Source organism: Antennarius striatus, chromosome 15, assembly GCF_040054535.1.
Source record: "Antennarius striatus isolate MH-2024 chromosome 15, ASM4005453v1, whole genome shotgun sequence".
NCBI lineage: Eukaryota > Metazoa > Chordata > Actinopteri > Lophiiformes > Antennariidae > Antennarius > Antennarius striatus.
This window is the reverse complement of record NC_090790.1, coordinates 11622466-11643519: the sequence shown is the minus strand read 5'-3', so window position 1 is coordinate 11643519 and position 21054 is coordinate 11622466. Positions and strand designations below refer to the sequence as shown.

Sequence of the window (21054 nt, the reverse complement as noted above, 5' to 3'; positions counted from 1 at the left end):
TCAAGTCTAATTCTAGTTGCTAACAAATAACTCCCTGACAAACCAGCTGTCTCTGCACAGGGGGTGGTTGGAAGGCTTCGTGCATGTGGTCTGTGACAGCTTAGTATACACATCAAACAACTGTCGAACCCCCGCCGACTCCGACACACACCTAAACGAGGAGGACACACACCTCACAGACTTTTGGCTCTGCCAGTATCACCAAAAACAGGCTCATAAACATGAAGGGTCTCGATAGGAGATCAAACGGATGCTCTGCAGCGCTGCAGACAGATTGGCTCATGGTAACATCTGTCTGTGTGTGTGTGTGTGTGTGTGTGTGTGTGTGTGTGTGTGTGTGTGTGTGTGTGTGTGTGTGTGTGTGTGTGTGTGTGTGTGTGTGTGTGTGTGTGTGTGTTAGAAAAGTCACATTATCCTCCCTAAATCCCCGTTTCTTCTGTCTATTACTGCCTCATCGCTGTCAAATGAAGGCAAGCGATGACGGATGGGTGAAATGCCAGGCTGTGGTGAAATAAGAGCACAAAGTAGGAGTGTGTGGTTCCTTCATGGTGTGTGGTTTACTGCATGGGGCCACACAAGGGAGAAAAGCACAAACAGTGACAAACAATCAATTTGGGACACAGGTGGGCTATTAAAGGGAAAAACACGAGCTGAATGCTGTCAAAATGGGGGCCTCTGGCATGTTAAGTGAAAATATAAATGCCCCACGGGTCAAACCAATTGGAAATGATCGCTCCCGTTGTTTAAAAATAGCAAGAATGTGAATTTTCTGTATGAAGCACAGTTTTCAAGTAATGCATAAAAGAAAAGTAATGCATAAAAAAAATTGGCAGCAAATGTATTTTTTTTCCTGTCTTTCTATAATCACAACACAAAAGGGAATTTTGGGACAAGTGAGCAAACCGGATAGATGTATTCATAAAGGCCTGATGTTTCATTTAAGTGTATATTCACATGTGTGTCAGTGTGCGCCGCTATAAACAGATCTCACTCCCACAAAAACAGTGATAGGAAGCTCTCTTTGATTCGCTTCACTCCGCTCTCTTCCTGTTCTGCCAAAAGAATGGACTCACAATCAAGAGGAGCAACAGAGTTTAGGAAGACGTGCAGAAGTACAGCCGCAACAGTTTGATTATCAGATGTTTACATCACAATAAACTGGCAAAAGACAAACAAGTTCATGATGGTAAAAGCAGAAAAACAAAACCCTTGTCTTTGCCTTCACAGGAAGAAGAGCGGGAAGGGAGAGGTGGAGGCAAAGATGGAGAAGTGGAGGAAGGGATCAGTGGAGAAACACATTGTTGAGTGATACAGTAGTTGTGTCTAAAGGTCGGTTCCATGGCGCCACTGCTACCATTCTGCTGAGAGATGGAGCGACCAGAGGACTGAGACGTCCCACCTGGGCTGACAAATACACCCGAGAGACAAGGAGGACAAATGTTCCTCTTAATGTGTCCCCCTTTGGTTCCTTCCAGTAGCTTCGAATAAAGAAACCTTCTTCATCTCCTTATTGTTATTTCACACAGTATTTAGACCTCTTGTCATTTTATGGTTATATCATTCAGCCATTCAAAAAACTATTTTGGCAGCTTTGAGATTGTCAATAAAATTTGATTAAAAAAATTTAGATGACATTAGTTTCCACAGCACAAGTTTGTTTTAAATAAATTGCATTCATTTGAAATCTGTTCCTTGTTCAACTAAAAGTCTAACTCTCTCTTTGATATCGTGAAATTGTTCTGCTCTGAAAATCACGATAAAGTCTAAACATGTGCAAAATACTGTAGTGATGAATATCTGACATAATTATTAATTCTGCTTATCTACGTAACATGATTTTGCCCAAGAGGCTTTTGAGTCTTTGAGGTTTAAAATTCTTCTTTTTGTAAATCCAGTATGAATTTCTAAATTGTAAAATTTTTAATTCCTTACAATGTGCATAGTGCTGATTCTTTACTTATTATTTATCTTATTTAATTAGTTTTTATTTTTCTATATCTGTGTATCTTACCCCACAATATTTATGCTGCTGTAAAATGGAAAATTCCCCACTGTGGGACTTATAAAGGAAAAGCTTATCTTATTGTATTCCTGTTATTAATTTGAGTAAGTTTACTGTCATACTATCATTTACTACTATCATTGACTAAATGCGTGAAGAAATATGATAATATTTTTTATTTTAATCTATTTCAATCTATTCATTGACCTGAATGAAGTCTGTCATCCACACTTCTTAAATTACTTCCTCTTTTGATTTTTTTTTTTTCAATGAACATCACAGTTTAATTGTCAAAATGCAATTCTTAAAAGCCAACCTTTACTTTGTCTTCAGTTTGTGGTTGTGCTTTCTTGAACATGTTCTGACAAGAGACCAGAGAGACAAATGGAAGCTGATCATCCTCTTTGCATTTCAACATAGTGCTCTGGTGTCTTAAAGACTCTCAATTCATATTAAAATGTTCTCTTTTATGTGACCTGATGTGACTGCATTTGACTTGGTCACGTCCAAACATGTCCAGTCCAGCGTCATCATTCTATGTAATGAATGAATGAATAAATAAATACATACATATGCAAATAAATAATTAAATAAATAGAACATTAAAAGAGTAGTAAAACAAAAAAAGTGAAAAAAATTCTGTTACCATTCCATCTTCAATCTTTTGACATGACCCCCCCCCCCTCTTTATTACATGGTGAGTGCAAATTCAGGGAGTGGTGACAAAGTTAGACATGAACACATGTTCCTCAGAGCGGAGGGAGGAGGAGGAGGACGGCAGTGGGAGGGGAGGAGGGGGCCGTCCTGCCGGGCTACAAGTGTGGGGGACTATAAAGGCGGGGGCACATTTTCACATGCAACAACAGTCTTCAGCGTGCTGTGGTGAGCCTGTCTGCAGTGACTGGTCTAATTCTTTTTCTTCAACTCAGGACAAGAAGAGAAGACTCAGAGATGGAGCAAACGGCAGAGCCTTACGAATACTACGACTACGACGAGAACGAGAACTCCTCCATGTGTGACTATTCCGAGTGGACGCCGTCTTACTCCGTCATCCCCGTCCTCTACATGCTCATCTTCATCCTGGGCCTCTCTGGAAATGGAGTGGTCATCTTCACCGTGTGGAGAGCCCAGGGTAAACGGCGGGCCACCGACGTCTACATCGGAAACCTGGCCCTGGCCGATCTCACCTTCGTGATCACCCTGCCTCTGTGGGCCGTTTACACCGCCATGGGCTACCACTGGCCTTTTGGGGTGGCCCTGTGCAAGATCAGCAGCTACGTGGTGCTGCTCAACATGTACGCCAGCGTCTTCTGCCTCACCTGCATGAGCTTTGACCGCTACCTCGCCATCGTCCACTCCATGTCCAGCACCCAGCTGCGCACCCGTGGGAACACGCGAATCTCCCTGATGGTCATCTGGCTGCTGTCCGGTCTACTGGCCGCCCCAACTCTCATCTTCCGCACCACCAAGTACGACCCAACCAGCAACCGTACATCCTGCGCCATGGATTTCAGTCTGGTGGTGAGCAACAAGAATCAAGAGAACCTGTGGATCGCTGGTCTCAGCATCTCCTCCTCAGCGCTGGGCTTCCTCCTGCCCTTCTTGGCGATGATGGTGTGCTACGGCTTCATCGGCTGCACCGTCACTCGCCACTTCAACACGCTGCGCAAAGAGGACCAACGCAAGAGGAGGCTTCTGAAAATCATCACCACTCTGGTGGTGGTCTTTGCTGCCTGTTGGATGCCCTTCCATGTTGTGAAGAGCGCCGATGCCCTCTCCTACCTGGACTTGTTTCCAGATACGTGTGCCTTCCTGCGCTTCCTGCTGCTGGCTCACCCGTACGCCACCTGCCTGGCCTACATCAACAGCTGCCTCAACCCCATTCTTTACGCCTTCTTCGACCTGCGCTTCAGATCCCAGTGTCTTTGCCTACTCAACCTGAAGAAGTCCTTGCACGCCAGCCCTGCCAGCTCCCTGTCCTCTCAAAAGACGGAGGCTCAGTCTCTGGCCACAAAGGTGTGACGACTGCCGAGGGCCCAGAAGCATGCTGGGTATTTTGCAGGTTAATAAAGAAAACTTTGCAGCACATTGTGCTTGCTTCCAAGATCGTCTGTGGTCCATTTCAGGGCCTCAACTTTGCTCCATTTTGCAGACGTATGAAATGGACAGTCGGGTTAATGGTTTTGGGGTCTGACTTGCCTCAAACTTCAGCCCAGCTTTGGGTCACAGGGCAGCAGAATGAACGACTTTCAACACAAGGGACAAAATGAACTAGTTTTTATTTTAAGAAAAAGTGGAATGTATTTTTAAAGGACCACATCCTCAAATGTTTCTTTCATGAACTTTGTGTAAACAGCTGATGTATGATGTCTTTGAATCTCAGTGAAATGTATTCCTCATGCATTAGCCCCTGCTGTTCTTGTTTTCATTTGTTAGCGCAGAAGGTGTGATTTCTGTCAGCCTGTTCAATTCCCCAGCTCTGACGGTCATATCATCACAACCAGCAGTGTTACGTGTGTCTGTGTGTATGTGCGTGTGTGTGTGTAGAAAGGGTGTGCCAATCAATAGGAGGTAAAAGAGTCTGATAAGCGTGTTGTAAGGAGACACGGAGATAGTGGGAGGGTGGATTGTGAGTTGCAGACAGACAGACAGATGGCAGCTGACAAATGTTTTCAGGCTGGTGGAGAACCCAATTAAAAGGTGACTGGTTTGACAGCCTGTGTGTGTGTGTTTGAGTCTGTGTGTGAAAGAGTGAATGTTAATGAATTAAAAAACATTTAGTGAATACACATCATTTGGAATCCACGTTTTATGATTTGTAATAAAAAGGTGCTTTGAAAAAAAACACACAATTCATCTCTTTCTCTGTGGTCTCTGTTCTGTCTGATGAGTTAAATGTGGCTGGAATGTATTTTCTCCCATCCAGTGAATGTGGGTCTTCCTGTTGGTGCATTGCTGAGGGGAGGTCTCCTTCCCATTGTGTTTCACCAGAATCAAAGCGTATGTCTGCAGGAAATGCATATCTGACTTGTATTTCCTTCTTCAAGCAGGCTTATTTCTTCTCGTCTGATGATTCGCTCACACAATCGGTGAATACAAACATTCTAAATTGGATCAACTCTAATGACATTTGACTTCGTCCCAGAAATGTAAGTGTGACCAGGGTTAATTACAACAACTTCAAGGTTCTTGTCTAAACCAATTTAGAAGTCTTCCTTTTTGTTAATATCACAATTAACCATGTGATATCTTAATGGGTTATTTCAAATTCAGAAAATTTGATAAAAATATATTGATCTTTAATTAGAATTCAATAATAAACCATTCAGACGCTAATGAGATTTTTACAGAACAACAGAAGGAGATAGACGGATTGAACTAATCCTTAGTTGCTAATTTGCTGTGCAAGTCAATGATCTGCTCTTGTGTAAAACCTGTGATGAAGAATGGCTTAGTCTAAATCAGCCACAATTACATTTCACCGCTGTGGGGCATTTAGGTAAATGTGGCAAAAGCTGAATTCCTTGTAGAAGAAAAAAAATTGATCTGTTTTTAATGTCAGATAAGTGAAATCTGACGAATAAGTTTAAAAAAATTCCAACAGATTGCAGCAACAATAAGTCCTTCATCACTTCCCCCAGTGGCATTTCATGTTATTCCAGCCAAGGCACAAATAATTACATGCAAACAATTTCTTTGTTAACAGAGACGACTCAGAAGTTTGTCCACAAAATGGGGAGCAGAACGGGAATTTCCTGAAAGCCAGTTGTATTTGACAGCTTGTTGGGAATAAAACTGGGACACTAAATCAGATTTACCCTGTGGCACTCCTGCAGAGCCGACACAACATGCTTTATTGATGGGACAGAACACAGTACATTTTGTAATTCCATGAGGTTGCTTTTTTTTTTTTTTTCAAAAGACAATTTGTCACATTATCCTCCACCTGTTGGCATCAAAGTCATGTCTGTGAAAGATAATCTGGAGAGATTATTTTCATGGGTTTTTGAGTTTTATGAAGCTAATGTGATCGTGTTACCCTGATTTCATGGCATGAACTTTGCCAAAGCCAGAAACAAAGTACTGAAAAAGAAAAGGGGGATTTATGCCCTTTGATCACATATAGGCTGGATGTTTGTCTGGGACGACTGCTCAGAATGATTACACAAATGTTTTCATTCCTCTGTAATAACAGAGTGTGAAGAATGGACAGGCAGGGTTGCCACAGGGAGTCCTGAGGGTATAAACGGTCCTCTCTCTCTCTCTCTCTCTCTCTCTCTCTCTCTCTCTCTCTCTCTCTCTCTCTCTCTCTCTCTCTCTCTCTCTCTCTCTCTCTCTCTCTCAAGAATGACAAACAAGCATGACGGCTTTCTGTGACACGCTCTCAGCAGCCTGCAAAGAATCATTATCAAATCTTTCCTTCAGCCAAACGCTATTTTCAAATACTGTGTCTATTTCTGTGTTCAAATGTGACTGGAAAACTGATGTAGTCTTAATTTCTGCATCGGAAAGGAACGGCAACAAAATTATTTGTTTTCATAAGACGAGTCAGAAAACAAAAATGAAAGCTTCTATAATATAGAGTCATTCAATCTCAGCCAGCTGCAACGCTAGAATTATGCTTATTACATGCATACATTGGATGATGAAAATATCCAATATGTATTGGAAAAATTGGAAAATATCCAATTCATCTTGGATAATGAAAATAGTTCAAGACTAAATACATTTACTCAAGTGATGTAAAGTATAAACTGGAGGTTCTTCTACTTAACTCGAGTATCCTCTTTTCATTCACATGAGTTAATGTTTCCTCCACGCAACATCTCATCATCTTATCCTACACTGCACGTCTCTGGAAGCTTTAGTTACAAGTTACTAATCATTTAAGTTTCAATCCCTGGCAGATGAAAACTATGCAGTAATGAAAACTCATTATCGTTTCAGTGGATGACCAATAGCTTGAGGCTTTGTGTGCATCCAGCTTGCAGCCTGATCGGCTGCATGTTAGAGATCACATGTCCAATAAATCAGAACCTAATAAACTATGTTGTGTAGAAAACAGACAAAGGAAGTGTGCACGCTTTTCTCCTCCAGCCTAACAATGGAGGCTGAGCTGCATAGCCAGCAGACCGGACCCTGACGCAGGCCTGGCCATAGAGTGGTAGGATGAGATGCTGACCCCTGGAGCGTCTTGGAGGACCCTTACCTTCCTGTTGCCTGGTCATGAATGCTCTGCTCCTTGCAACGTCCCCTGAGGATGACAGACCTCATGGACAGGATAGGACTCAGCAGGCCAAGCAGGAAAGGCAAAGGGTGGGCAAGGTATATGTTCCTGCCCAGGGATATCCTGTCTTTCAGAGGCATCTTGGTGCTTTTAGGGCTCTTTTTAGAGATGCATGTTCCACCAGAGGTTTTGTAGGACAAGGGTGCGTCAGACACTCGTCTGACTGGATAACTCAGGAAGTGCCCAAATTTAAATCTCAGAGAATGAGCAAACAAAGAATGAGCTTGAATCTACGTAGAGACTGAAATATCTAAAGTGAAAAATCAGGTCTCTCTTTATTCCTCACTCTCTGCTCAGCTTCCACGGCTCCTGAGATGTCAGACATGTCAAAGGTGTACATCATTAGTGGAGACACGTCGTTTCCGACAGCCAAAAAGAAAGGAAGTGGCGAAGCAGTGAGTGGCTCCGGATCTTGGGTTATGTGAGTTTCAGAGAAAACCATCCTCTTAGCAGGGCACAAAGTATCCCTTCATTCCCTCTTCTATCCTCTCCATTGTGCATCCTTCCCTCCTTTGGCACTAAAAGGATGCTCTGTCATCTGCAGGACTACCAAGCCAGTTCAGAGTCTCAGCTGGCCTGATTTAAGCACTACAGGTAATGATAGATATACGTGCAAGTCAATAACAATAACAACACACAAAGACTTAGCATGTTTTAACTGATGTGGCTGATCCCACTGATGCAGATGATAGTGTCCTTTTAACTGAGACTTAAGTGATAATTTAGGGTAGTGCAGATTTCATAGAATTATGTATGTAGAATCGTGTGTGTTAATATTCAATAGTCCTTTCACGTTATTTTGCATTCACACACAAACTGTGTTAAATTCCATCCAATACTGAACCTTCCAAAATATTAGAAAAGGGGCCTTTGAATAGCAAGCATTCATTTTACTGTAACATATCCACAGTCATGGCAACTGTATTGGTTGGTGCATCATATCATCTGAGAGTTACTGTAGGTGGAGGGAATTCTGAGCAGGTACAGTTAGATTCAGGGCAACTGGGTTCTGTGCATCAATCCATCCATACGTTTTTAAACACCAGTCCATTAGATTGAGAACAAATATTCATTCATTTTCAATAACTGCATCATCTGCTGTGGCGGGAGATTGGGAAAATTATCTTTTACATTTAACTTTCCACATTATTGCTTAATTTTCAAGAACAAAAAGATTTTTCACAGATTTTATCAATCGAATATACTCAGCAAATTACATCATCTAGAGAGGTGACAAGATGGGAAGGTATAGCAACCCAAAGATGAGAGAGAGTTTATTTATATACACCAAATAAAAATGAAGACTGCAATAATCTCCTGAAAGAATGACTAACATCACTGTCGATCTCCTGATTTTTGTGGAACAGGAACGTAACACAGGGTTACTTCACTAAAATCTTATTTCGAAAGACAATCAATACTGACACCTAGTGGCCGGAAACTTTTGTGGCTGGAAACTTCAGTGGCCGGAACTATTGAACCCGAGCTGTCGCTAACTCCGGAGTTATTAAAAAGACGGACCATATGAGCGGACTTCAGAGACTATCGTAACATTAGCAACACCCAGCAGGCAGGTCACCTTTAGAAAACATGGTGTCCCGCAAACAGAAGCGGGTGTGGAGGTTCGTGGAGGAGGGGAGCTTACTGGAGCTGAAGTCATACCTGCGGAAGCACCGACAGCTGGACGTGAACTTCTCCCAGGGGAAGAGAGAGAGGAGCCCGCTGCACCTGGCCTGCTCCCAGGGAGACGACGCCGTCCTGCGGCTGCTGCTCGAACACGGAGCCGACGTCCTCCGGAGGGACCGTAAAGGGGACACGGCGTTACACATCGCGGTCAGCAGGGTTCTTAAACGCGAGGGGACAGGCGGTGAGTCCGGGGGAATGGATCGTGGGTTAATTGTGAAGCGTAACTGTTATCTTACATTTGTTTTGGTTGCTGCTTTAGCTTATGGTGACCTGGTGATCCCCCTCAAAATGAACTGTCCAGAAGCGATGGAAGCTCCCAACAAGGCTGGAGTGACACCTGAAGACATGCTGAACTGGATGAAACACACAGAGGTACTGACAGACATTTCAATGTGAAGACATTTTAGAGTTAGATTCGCCTGTTGTTGTTGTTTTAGAATCGGTAGGGTATTATTTATAATTTCCTAATGTTTTCCTTTCAGACGAAAAGCAAAATGAGCCACCGATCTGAAGGAAACCCCGAGGAAGAGTGGCTGGAGAAGCTGTTTGGTGAATGCGAGGATGAATTCTGTGAAACCTTTGGAGTGTATGATGGTGAATCTCTACTCCTTCATTAAGTCTGAATTATATTTTGACTTCATCTGATTGACTGCAAAGTAGTGGCAGGCAAGAGATTTTGACTTCATCTGATATAACCTAAATGTATTTTGTCTCACAGCTGATGATTTTCTTCCTGTTGATGACGATGAGGAAGACTTCGGGGACTGGGCTGACCGTATCCGAAAAGAGTATTTCGATAAAAAGCATGCTGAAGCTCAGAGACTGGCAGCATCATCCTCTGGAGGGAAAAGAAGGAAAAGCAAACAAGAGAGAGCGCAAGAAGAGCAAAGCAACAAGGAGCTGCATGAGAGGCTCCAGAGGGAACACGAAGAATATCTGGCACGAGGACAACGTAAAGAGGAAGAGACGCGGCGAGCTAAGAAGCGCAGGTATGAAGAGGGGTGTGCATCTACATTTCATGGTGGCTCCATGAAGCTGACGTACAATGACATTCCTTGGCCGGCACCACGTGGCACAGTTCAGGAGATGGTGGATGTGATGCTGCATGGCGTGGATCGAAAGGACCTGCCAGTGTTTCGGAAAACCCTCCTGAAGCAGCAAACGCTGTGGCACCCTGATAAGTTTGCTCAGCGATGCGGCGCTCGGTTAGATGAGAAGGACAAGCAAAGAGTCCTGGATACGGTCACATCGCTGTCACAGGAGCTCAACAGACTGGTGCAAAGCCTAAGGACTTAAACTGGTACTTGTGAGGTGATTTCCTGAAAATGTTTGCCTGTAAATTAAAAGGAAAATGTGTCTTATAAAGTGCCGTTATTTTCAGGTGATATTTATCATAACAAAAAATATAAATTGATCAAATTTTAGTATAAACAAAATATGAGCACAGGTTAGAGGGCACCTCCATGTGTGCATGAAGGGGATTTAATAGTGTGATTTAGTGTGAAGTTTTCATTGGAAACTATTGTTGACAAAATGCACAATGAGTGTCTTATTGTTTTGCTCTTGGTTCAGGAATATACTGTACTGTTTATCCATCCATCAATTTTCTTGTAGAGACAGTTATCTACAATCCCTGATCCACCTTACGGGTCTCCTGGAGCCTATCCCAGCCCTGCTTGGACATCTTAATTACAATCCGGTGTGATCCTATTCTGGGTAGTGAACAATTGATGTTTGCTCACTGACCTTAGTGCACAGACCTGCCCCAACAGTCTGACTGAAAACAACAATCTTACCCTTTGGGATACTACCTTGATGTCACCTGTTTATCTATGCTCTTTAAAGGTCACTTCTGCGTTTTACCTGTTGTGTGCATCTTTTTTGAGAAAATACAATTGAAACGAGAACATCTGCGAAAAGATAAGATGTGTATTTAATTTTCCAAAAAGGTGACTTTGCAAACATTACATAGTTACTACATTACTGGTACTATTTATTGTATATTACTATGTAGTAAAGCACAATAAACATGCAACTCTTAGATGACCAATTTAGAAAAGAATAAAAAGAGAAGTACTAAGATTAAACACTCTACAATTGGTATTTTCACACTTCGCAGCAGGTACATGGGTTTGAATTGGGCAGATAATGATAATTCCGTTACAAACACCCCGAAACTAACATATTTTAGAAAAACAAAATCTTTGGAATGAAGGATTTTACACAAAGAAGAGCAGATGGTCGGCCCGCTTTCAGTGAAGGAACACGAGATGATGCACTGGTTGCCAGGTTTTACACTAACCCCCTTAAATGTCAATGTTCGAGCCACATGAAAAATCAAAACAAAAAGAGCCCAACGTATTTTTATTACTTATTTCCCAAAATGCTAAGTTTTATAATTTGCGTAGTTTTCTGTGTTTGCTTTCTTTTTCACGTCTTCGGTTCACGAAGTTTGAAAATATTTGAGCTTTTAAAACCTTAGCGTGGGCCACTCGGAGTGTCGACATGGAAGTAAAATGTAATCGTACAGTAGTCTGTCTATATTTATGTGTTTTCACGTATCGCGCTATCTCTCTAACTAATTTTAATTGCAATACATTTCTAAAACACAGCACGACAATTTCATCTCTGCGTCAGTATCTGGCAACATGGAGACGCAATCTGTGTCAATTGCCGGGCGACGTAACGCGAATCCAGGCCGGAGTCTATTTCTGACCGGTGTGATTTTGACGTGTTTATTCCGTTTGTTTTCCCGCCGGGTGGGTGGTTTGTGTTTTATTTTGCCCGTTGCTCGTTTCTGTCCGTCCTGCCTTGCGTCTCCGTGTTTTCCCCCCCGTAATGACAGGTGTACAAGGTGAAGCGCCTCCAGAATGACGCCTTCTCTCTGATCGCTCGATGCAAAAGGTGCGTGAGGTCCGCTGGTGTCTTTGTTTTCATGTCGCTCCTCCAATAGACGCGTCAGAAGGAGGGGAAACCGTCCATTATTAATAGACGACAAATAATCCCCAGGGGGCGTTAATTGATTAAGGGGCTTAAAGCCAAGCACCGACTGGTCGAAATTTGCGATGTCCTATTTTGGCGTGTAGCCGGTGGACGTGTCTTCATCCAGGTTGAGTAGGTTCAGTAGGACACAGAGTCATCATAACGGAGCAGGAGGAGGAGGAGGTCTGTGCCGGAGACAAACATGGTCTTTCGGAGTGAGGAGATGTGCTTGGCGCAATTGTTCCTGCAGTCCGGCTCGGAATATGACTGCATCAGTGAGCTGGGAGAGCTGGGGTTGGTCGAATTTCGAGATGTAAGTATCTATCTATCTATGCATCTATAATGCATCTATCTATCTATCTATCTATCTATCTATCTATCTATCTATCTATCTATCTATCTATCTATCTATCTATCTATCTATCTATCTATGCATCTATAATGCATCTATCTATCTATCTATCTATCTATCTATCTATGCATCTATAATGCATCTATCTGTCTATCTATCTGTCTGTCTGTCTGTCTGTCTGTCTGTTGTCTGTCTGTCTGTCTGTCTGTCTGTCTGTCTGTCTGTCTGTCAGTTATGATTGAAATAGTTTTCACACACTGATGTCATGGACTGATGCAGCAGCCTGCAGCTGCCTGACCTGTGATGCTTCTCTGCTTTCAGCTCAACCCAAGTGTCAGCTCGTTCCAGCGGCGCTTTGTCAGCGAAATCAAGAGATGTGAGGAGATGGAGAGGATTCTGGGTAAGAGAGCACCTGAGTGGTTCACTGTGCGTTTGCGGCCTGAGAACAGACCCTGATTTATCACCGGTTTAGTGAGCGACCCTTTGCTGAGTATGTTTTGTAAGACGGTCCCTGAGAGATTTGGACTTTGCAGTTTGTTCTAGTATCCCACTGGTTCTCGCTTTGAATCGGTGAAATTCACCGTCAGCATTTTACCGTGTGGACAGGATACCTGCTGAGGGAGATTCAGAAGGCTAACATCGCCGTACCGGAGGAGGATGAGAGTCCGCTCGCTCCACCCCCCAGACAAGTCCTTGAGATCATGGTAAGTGGAAGATGTTGATATATACACAACCTTATATTTCCACCCTTATAGTATTCCCTCATTTGTCTTTAGCTTCTCATTAAAGCTGCAATCATTTTAGGTTCGTCCCCAAATTATGTCTGACACACTGTAGGATCTCTTTTAGGTCAAACCTGTGTGCAAATTAAGCAAAGTGTAGTTTTTAACTGATTAGCATCACTTTCCATCCACCTTTGTTTGTTTTTGAAAGTAACTAACAGCTGATAAATTCTGCAAATGGATGGGCAGTGATTGTCACTGTAAGAAGATAATGTGAAGTTGTTGTTCAGGCCATCCATTTGAACCTGATAGCTGAAAAGAGACTTTGCTGTGTGGTGACGTTCAGGAGCAGCTTCAGAGGTTGGAGATGGAGCTCAGCGAAGTGGCACGAAACAAGGAGAAGCTGCAGAGGAACCTCCTGGAGCTGACGGAGTACACACACATGCTGAGGATCACACGGACCTTCATACACAGCCGCTCAAGAGTAAGGTCGTCTCTAGTCAGCTGCTCATTTGGCTTTTGTGCAAAACCATGTTGAGGAGCAGAGGATGTCATAATTATATTACCATAAATCAAACATGCTCCTTCTCATAATTAGCATGAGGCTCTTGGTCCCCAGTATGAAGAGTTTCCCACGATGGAGACAGACTCTGTGACCGGATGCACCGGCATGCAGAGACTTGGAGCAAAGCTGGGGTGAGCAGACAAATAACTGCCTCTACATCGGGATGGCAGGACGTCATTATGTAGGAAATAAAGCTCACGTCTGATCGGATTTCTCTGGACTGCAGGTTTGTGTCTGGTCTCATCCAGCGGGTGAAGGTGGAAGCGTTTGAGCGGATGCTGTGGAGAGTGTGTAAAGGTTACACCATCCTCAGCTACGCAGAAGTGGATGAAAACCTGGCTGATCTTGACACCGTGAGTTAAACTGAGTTCGTCATGATGGAGAGACATCAACCAAAGCCTGAACAGTCTGATGCTTTTTGCCAGATCGACTACAGTGATTGAGACTGTTGTCCTGCCTGTCAGTATTGCAGGTGTTAGTGGTTTATAAACCCTAAGTAATAATAATAACTGATCTGTTGTTTCAGGGTGAAATCAGCAAAAGTGTTGTCTTTCTCATCTCTTTCTGGGGAGACCAGATTGGACAGAAAGTTCAGAAAATCTGTGATTGGTAAGAACTCTATCATTTCATAGATTTATGCTCCTGTACTTGTATCGTCATTCGTCACCAGCAAACACTTGTGTCTTTGTTGCCCCCCAGCTACCACTGCCATCTTTATCCACACCCTGAGAACGATGAGGAGCGGGCAGATGTGTTGGACAGCTTAAGGACTCGCATCCAAGACCTCAACAACGTAGGAGCTGACCCACATGATCCAGACAGGAAGCGTAAACCCACCCCCATCCTGTTACACTTAAGAACGCTGTAACTGTTGTGCTCCTGCAGGTGCTGCACCGCACCGAGGACTACCTGAGGCAGGTCCTGCAGAAGGCCTCGGAATCGGCCTACATGTGGGTGGTGCAAGTGAAGAAGATGAAGGCCATCTACCACATCCTGAACCTCTGCAGCTTCGACGTCACCAACAAGTGTCTGATCGCTGAGGTGTGGTGCCCCGTGAGTGACCTCGCAAACTTGCGTGGGGCACTAGAAGAAGGTTCTGTGAGTAAAATAAAAGCATTAATTGTCTTGATGTGGCTTTTTCACGTGCATGTTTGGGCAGTTAACATCCACATTTATCACCTAATAGCAGTGATGCAGCTGCTTTATGTCGTCTGTTTTACAGAGAAAAGGTGATGCCACCGTACCGTCCTTTGTGAACCGCATTCCAAGCACTGACACTCCACCCACCCTGTTAAGAGCCAACAAGTTCACGCGTGGATTTCAGAGCATCGTGGAGGCATACGGGGTCGGGGACTATCGCGAGGTAAGCCCAGGTAAGAGCTCACACTGTCTTGTAAAGAATAAAAACGTCTTTAAAGTCTAAACTTGTATTCCTGCTGAACCTGTTTCAAGGTTAAGTGTATGTGCATTAATATTCTCCTCCCTCTGACAGCGCCCTACACCATCATCACCTTCCCCTTTCTCTTCGCGGTGATGTTCGGCGACTTTGGCCACGGGTTGGTGATGAGTTTCTTTGCCTTGTGGATGGTGCTGAGGGAAAAAAAGCAGAAGAAGAAAAGATCTGGTAGTGAGGTAGGAACGATGATGGGTGACTCACCTCATCCATAATTCACAAACTGATAATAATAAATGAGTTTCGGCTGATAGCAGTGTGTCTGTCGGTCTCAGATCTGGGCCACGTTCTTTAGTGGACGTTACATCATCCTGATGATGGGGATTTTTTCCATCTACACTGGGCTGATTTACAACGACTGCTTCTCCAAGTCGTTCAATATTTTTGGCTCTGGGTGGAGTGTCAAGGCGATGTTCACCAACCAGCAGTGGACGTGAGTTATCAGTAAATCACACACACCCAGAAACGGTTTTCATTGTTTTAATATATTTGTAATGACGTCTGTTTTGCTTTGCAGAAACAAAACCCTTCAGACAAACGCTTTGCTCACGTTAGACCCGAATGTCAGCGGCGTTTTTGGTGGACCGTATCCATTCGGTATTGATCCTGTGAGTAAAGACACTCAGACATTACAGCCAGAATATAATTTGACTCACTGTTGTGTCGCTTTTACTTTGGGGGTTCTTCAATGTCCCATCAGATTTGGAAGCTGGCCGTGAACCGACTGTCCTTCCTCAACTCCTACAAGATGAAGATGTCAGTTGTAATCGGGGTCGTCCACATGAGCTTTGGAGTGGTGCTGAGCGTTTTCAATTACTTGTGAGTGATCTGAGCTAAAAGGTCCTGGATCTAATTACAATGTTGACTATGAAAAGGGGACATCTTCGTCACCACCTTCTAATACTTTGTTCTCTCCTTTTAGGCACTTCCGACAGAAATTCAATGTCTATCTGCTCTTCGTTCCCGAGCTGCTCTTCCTACTCTGTCTCTTTGGCTACCTGGTTTTCATGATTTTCTACAAATGGTTGGCATACGGCGCGCGAGACTCCAGCCAAGCTCCCAGCATCCTCGTTCACTTCATCAATATGTTCGTCATGCAGGGGAAGAATATCACACCGCTCTACCCAGGACAAGTGTGTGCTGATGGTATCGTTGGAAATATTCCCAGCTGCAGATGTAATTTCAGTTTTTTTAATGCTGGTTTGTTATCTTGACTGCAGGCTGGGCTGCAGATCTTCCTGGTGGTCATAGCTGTGCTGTCAGTTCCGGTGCTGCTGCTGGGGAAACCTCTCTACCTGTATTGGTTGTACCGTGGGGGCAAAGGCCTCCGCAGGCGCAGAGTATGCATCAACATATGTTAATATAAAAGTTTGTTTTCCAGTTGGAGCATGTCCCTTTAACATGGCTGTCAATTCTGTCTGATAAAGGGTTATGAGAGGGTGAGGCGTGTAAGCGAAGATGACAATTCCACAGCACCACCCTATGAAGATGACGAAGACGAGGAGGGAGTTGATGAAATATCCAGCAGAGAAACTCTCCCCAAACAGGTCACAGATCCACCAGAATCCAGACTTTATACTGTATATTGAATACAGTGATCCCTCATTATTTGCGATCAATGCATTCCAGGACCACCCGCAAAAAATGACATTCTGCGATATAGCGACAAAATGTTTATTATTTACGGTAATTTAAACATTTATGAACCCTCCCCATACTGATATTAAACCACCTTCTATCTGTATTACCTTTTCCTTTTTTAAAGCACTTGTATCAAAGAAAAGTTGCAAGAGGAACAGTTAGTCTCGGAACGCAACGCACAGCCAATAGCAAGCGCTTACGGTATCACGTGACTACCTACTAAAAATCTGCGATGTAGTGAAGTTGCACATCTTGAAACACGAATAAGCGAGGGATTACTGTATTTCACTTCACTGTGCGGTATCAAGTAAGATACAAGATGATATGATGCAAGACTGTTGTATAGTCATGTTTTTAACCTGCTGTAACATAAGTTTTAGAGGAGATTGCAGCTAGAATTAATAAAGCATGTACAATAAAAGGTAGATGCCATCTATAAGAACCGGTGGTTTAAAATGTATGATGAGAAATACGTTTACATAAAACATAAAATTTCTATCAGTATGAATGATCTGAGGTGTCTTCTTGGATCCATGTTGCAGTTTGACTTTGGGGATGTGATCCTGTACCAGGCCATTCACACCATAGAATACTGCCTGGGCTGCATCTCCAACACCGCCTCCTACCTGCGTCTGTGGGCGCTCAGTTTGGCTCACGCCCGTAAGTGAAGCTAGAGAATGTAGCGCGATCTGACCTGAGTTCTACTTTCTGTTTTACTTGGAATATTTCTAAGTGTGTGTTTGTGTGTTTTTTTACTGCCTGTGGGTCTGAGAGGACTGTAATTTCGTCTGTGCTGTATGTCATGCATGTATGGTATATTTGACAATTAAGTTGACTCTGACTATATCTTACATATACATGGGTTTATTGGTTTCAGAGCTGTCAGAGGTGTTGTGGGATATGGTGATGCAACTTGGTTTTAGGATCACCACGAGAGTGGGGGTTGTGTTTCTGGTCCCCGTGTTCGGCCTCTTCGCCACGCTTACTGTGTCCATCCTGCTCGTCATGGAAGGGTTGTCAGCGTTTCTCCACGCTCTACGACTTCACTGGTGGGTCTTCATCCTTCATATGCATTGTGATATGAAGCTGAATATCAGATTTGATTGCAACCATATTTAGTTCAATGATTTATTGGTCTGTAAAATATTAGATAATAACAGTTAAATGGGCATTACATCATCTAAAGGTGTCTTCGTCAAAGTGCTTGTTTTGTTTGAAGCAAAAGTTAAAGGGACAGGAAAGTCAAAATGAACCAGGTGTGTATTTGAAGTACATAATTAAACAAAAGTTTTGGTGGCATTTTATTTTTTTTTTGGATCAATGGGGACTCAATATATCATAAGTTACGGAGTGCGCCATGACAGCGGATGTGAGTCAGTCGTAGACATGGTGAATCCATATCAGTGTCGTTATATAAATACACAACAAGCGACAACGTAACAAACCAACATTATCACATTTATTTATCACAAAGTCATCTCAAATCATGTTGTGCTGACCTAAAAAGAGTTTCAGTGGATCGTTTGAGCTGCTCCACTGTTTGTAGCTGCAGGCTTCTGTGCTGGCTGATGAAGCGAAGGGTGTCGCCAATGACCTATGATCCCACGTGATCCCCGCTGGGGAGCCAGATATGGAAGTTGCTGCTGCAGTGCAGATTTTAAGGTGTCCTGACCACAGGGATGATGTCAGACATCAGGATTTTTTTTTTCATTTTTTCACAATAATAAACAAAATATTTATCACTTTAAAATGAGTTTCCTATACCTTTAAGCACTCAAGGACATTTGATTTACTAAAAGAAGAGACTATAAAAGAACGGAAAATATTCAAAATTAGCAGGTGGAGAGAAGTGAGGACATTGTTCCTTTAAAAATCACTCAACCCCTTGATTTTCAAACCAGTAAGACATCATCTAATCACTATCAGCTCTGTTCTTATTATTATTGCATTTTCCTTCTATTTTATTGTTACAATTTTTAATATTTATTGACTTACTAAATTAAACACTTTTTAAGAATGTAATATGACATTAAGATTGAGTATGATGAACACACACTGAGCTTTCTGTCTGTTATTTTGTTTCGATTGCTCTTTCTGTTTTCATTTAAATGCTCTTGTTTGTTTGTTCATTTGGTTACAGGGTGGAGTTTCAGAATAAATTTTACCACGGAGCCGGTGTCAAGTTTGCGCCCTTCGACTTCTCCCTCCTGCCCTCCATTTTTGAACAAGATGGCTTGCTTTAAAAATCGGAGTCTGCTAGTTTGCATATAAATAGGGGCAGACTGTCTGTTTTTGAGGGATGCTGTAAGTTGAAACAATTCACACTGTGACGAGGATGACAATTCTTCAAGACAACAGATTGAAGTTCACTCTTGTAGCAACATTTTTCACCATGAATTTTTTAAATCTTATCGGACATGCTGACTGCCTTACTGCTGTACCCAGCAAACCTTTGAATATACAGAGGCTAAAAATTCTCCGTGTTCTGTTAATGATTGAAATTTTTTTGTGAGATATCACATGACGTGACCTGTAACACCAGTTGGCCAGATTTAAATATGTTGTTTGCATATTTATTTATAATATGGAGTTTAAAACAAGCAAGTTATATGGTGCAATGTAAAGTTCACACATAGTCCAATGAAGCATATCAAGCATCCTGATGTAGTGCCATAGAAATTCAAATGGGATGACAAATGAGATGCCTTTTTTTAGGAAAACTGCTTCACCTGCATCAGAATATAAAGAAAGAATTTACATTACAACCCTTTTTGGGAGGCAGATTGCCACAAAGCACTTTGCAGAAATGATTGTATAATGAAATGTTTTCACTGATGACTGTGATGATGCCAAATGAAAATAATCCTCAATTGTTAGCTGTTTGCTTATTTACATATTAATGCATTTATTTAAGCGTAACCTCCTAGTAATCCAGAATAAGTCAAAAAGCTGTAAGACTTTCTTTGATGAGTCTGCTTGTTGCATTTGTTATAATAAAATAATTACTCATTTATTTATTGTCTGTACAAAGTAATATTTTACCCTTTTGACGTGTTGAATAAAAATGTCAAGAAATGTAAAAAATGAACTGGTTGTGTTCATGATTCCCGTAGTTATCAAGTGATGAATTCAATAATGATCTTGTTGAATATTTTGACATGTTTGTGAGAAATTCTACCAGTGATATAAGTTCTGTTCAAACAATTATCTTTATTACATCCCACTTCAAAGTGGTGATGTATCGTAAATTGTCAGGGTTCGAGTGTTCATCCATCCGTCCGTTTGTCCATCCGTTAGTCCACCAAATATCTTCAAAACCGTTGCAGATAGAAAGATGAAACAAAAAAACACATTACTCAGGTGGCAAATGGGATGAAAATGTAATGATAACCTTGACCTTGAGAAGACTAGGTCAAAGTCAAATTTCAACTTTTGTACACTCAGGAACTGAAGGTAGAAAGAAGAGGGAGAAGACCAGTGTGAGTAAGACCGCAGATCAAAGTTAGTGCTTTGATCTATGAAAGTAGGTCAGAGCACTAGCTTTGATCTATGACCTATGCAAGTAGGTCAAAGTTGGTAAAATTTTGAATTCAGGGGTGTCACGGGATGTTGCAGTCTGTGACTGCCTTGGTTGTAGTTACACTTTGAATAGAACAATGTAATAAATAACTGAAAAGACAATCTCTGCAATTTCTGATTTAAAGGAGACCCAAAAATAATCACGTAAATTAAACTTACAGATCTTACTACAGATCTTAAATTATTGTAAAAGTCTTGTGCTAAAAAAGTCTAGGTGGAGAAATTGATCAGGGTGGTATATTTCTGCACACAAACTACAAAATATCAATTTGGAATAAAATTATCTATAAACATGATCACTGATTTTACTGTATTACAAAAGTGTAAAATTATTGTAAAATTATTGCAGCACAGGGGTGCGGAGGCTGCTCTTTAATAACATCTTGGACTGATGCCCTAGTTCCAATGAAACAACAGAACATGATGAATCAGCTGTTCTTCCAGAAAAATTAAATGCCAATTGAAGCTACTACAGAAGTGCTGACAGAAGCAATAAGGTGCCCTCTGGTGGCTTTGAATTTTTTTTTTCAGCATCCATTCTCAACTTATATTTGCGGTACTGAATTCATACTTTGTATATGAAAAAAAAAATCAATTTAACTAAAATTTAAAACTACTTTCTGGATTTAAATTGTTGACTACAATTAGTTTCAGGTGTTTGAATTGTTATTCTTTGTCTTTTTAAAATTATTTTGTTTTGAAAGTTTTTAAAAGGATTTTCTTTGTCTTGATAATAACATTAATATTATTTTCTGATCACCAACAGAATCTCCACAGCGATGTCA

At 42.1% G+C, this 21054-nt stretch overlaps 3 protein-coding genes across 3 annotated transcripts; all 3 read left to right on the top strand.

Moving 5' to 3' along the window:
* The first annotated feature begins 2871 nt into the window (after nt 1-2871).
* LOC137608247 (apelin receptor B-like) lies at nt 2872-4848 on the top strand. The gene has a single exon (XM_068334473.1). The coding sequence runs from the start codon at nt 2954-2956 to the stop codon at nt 4022-4024; it is 1071 nt and encodes a 356-aa protein (XP_068190574.1). The 5' UTR covers nt 2872-2953; the 3' UTR covers nt 4025-4848.
* Nucleotides 4849-8811: 3963 nt separating this feature from the next.
* nfkbil1 (nuclear factor of kappa light polypeptide gene enhancer in B-cells inhibitor-like 1) lies at nt 8812-10329 on the top strand. Its single transcript, XM_068334472.1, has 4 exons — nt 8812-9156; nt 9235-9347; nt 9458-9569; nt 9694-10329. The coding sequence occupies exons 1-4, from the start codon at nt 8880-8882 to the stop codon at nt 10269-10271; spliced, it is 1080 nt and encodes a 359-aa protein (XP_068190573.1). The 5' UTR covers nt 8812-8879; the 3' UTR covers nt 10272-10329.
* Nucleotides 10330-11657: 1328 nt separating this feature from the next.
* On the top strand, nt 11658-19690 carry atp6v0a2a (ATPase H+ transporting V0 subunit a2a). Its single transcript, XM_068334329.1, has 20 exons — nt 11658-12270; nt 12631-12709; nt 12916-13013; nt 13378-13515; nt 13630-13727; nt 13823-13949; nt 14123-14205; nt 14296-14389; nt 14482-14694; nt 14819-14969; nt 15089-15228; nt 15325-15482; nt 15567-15657; nt 15750-15868; nt 15972-16182; nt 16270-16389; nt 16477-16596; nt 17233-17350; nt 17568-17739; nt 18831-19690. Exons 1-20 carry the CDS (start codon nt 12160-12162, stop codon nt 18931-18933), a joined length of 2544 nt encoding a protein of 847 aa, XP_068190430.1. The 5' UTR covers nt 11658-12159; the 3' UTR covers nt 18934-19690.
* The last annotated feature ends 1364 nt before the right edge of the window (nt 19691-21054 follow it).

Coding starts and splice junctions, on each gene's coding strand:
- LOC137608247 (XM_068334473.1), top strand. CDS start 2,954: ATGGAGCAAACGGCAGAGCCTTACGAATACTACGACTACGACGAGAAC.
- nfkbil1 (XM_068334472.1), top strand. CDS start 8,880: ATGGTGTCCCGCAAACAGAAGCGGGTGTGGAGGTTCGTGGAGGAGGGG. Junction 9,157..9,234: donor TAAACGCGAGGGGACAGGCG/GTGAGTCCGGGG, acceptor TTGCTGCTTTAG/CTTATGGTGACCTGGTGATC. Junction 9,570..9,693: donor AACCTTTGGAGTGTATGATG/GTGAATCTCTAC, acceptor TTTGTCTCACAG/CTGATGATTTTCTTCCTGTT.
- atp6v0a2a (XM_068334329.1), top strand. CDS start 12,160: ATGGTCTTTCGGAGTGAGGAGATGTGCTTGGCGCAATTGTTCCTGCAG. Junction 13,014..13,377: donor GACAAGTCCTTGAGATCATG/GTAAGTGGAAGA, acceptor GGTGACGTTCAG/GAGCAGCTTCAGAGGTTGGA. Junction 16,183..16,269: donor CACCGCTCTACCCAGGACAA/GTGTGTGCTGAT, acceptor TCTTGACTGCAG/GCTGGGCTGCAGATCTTCCT.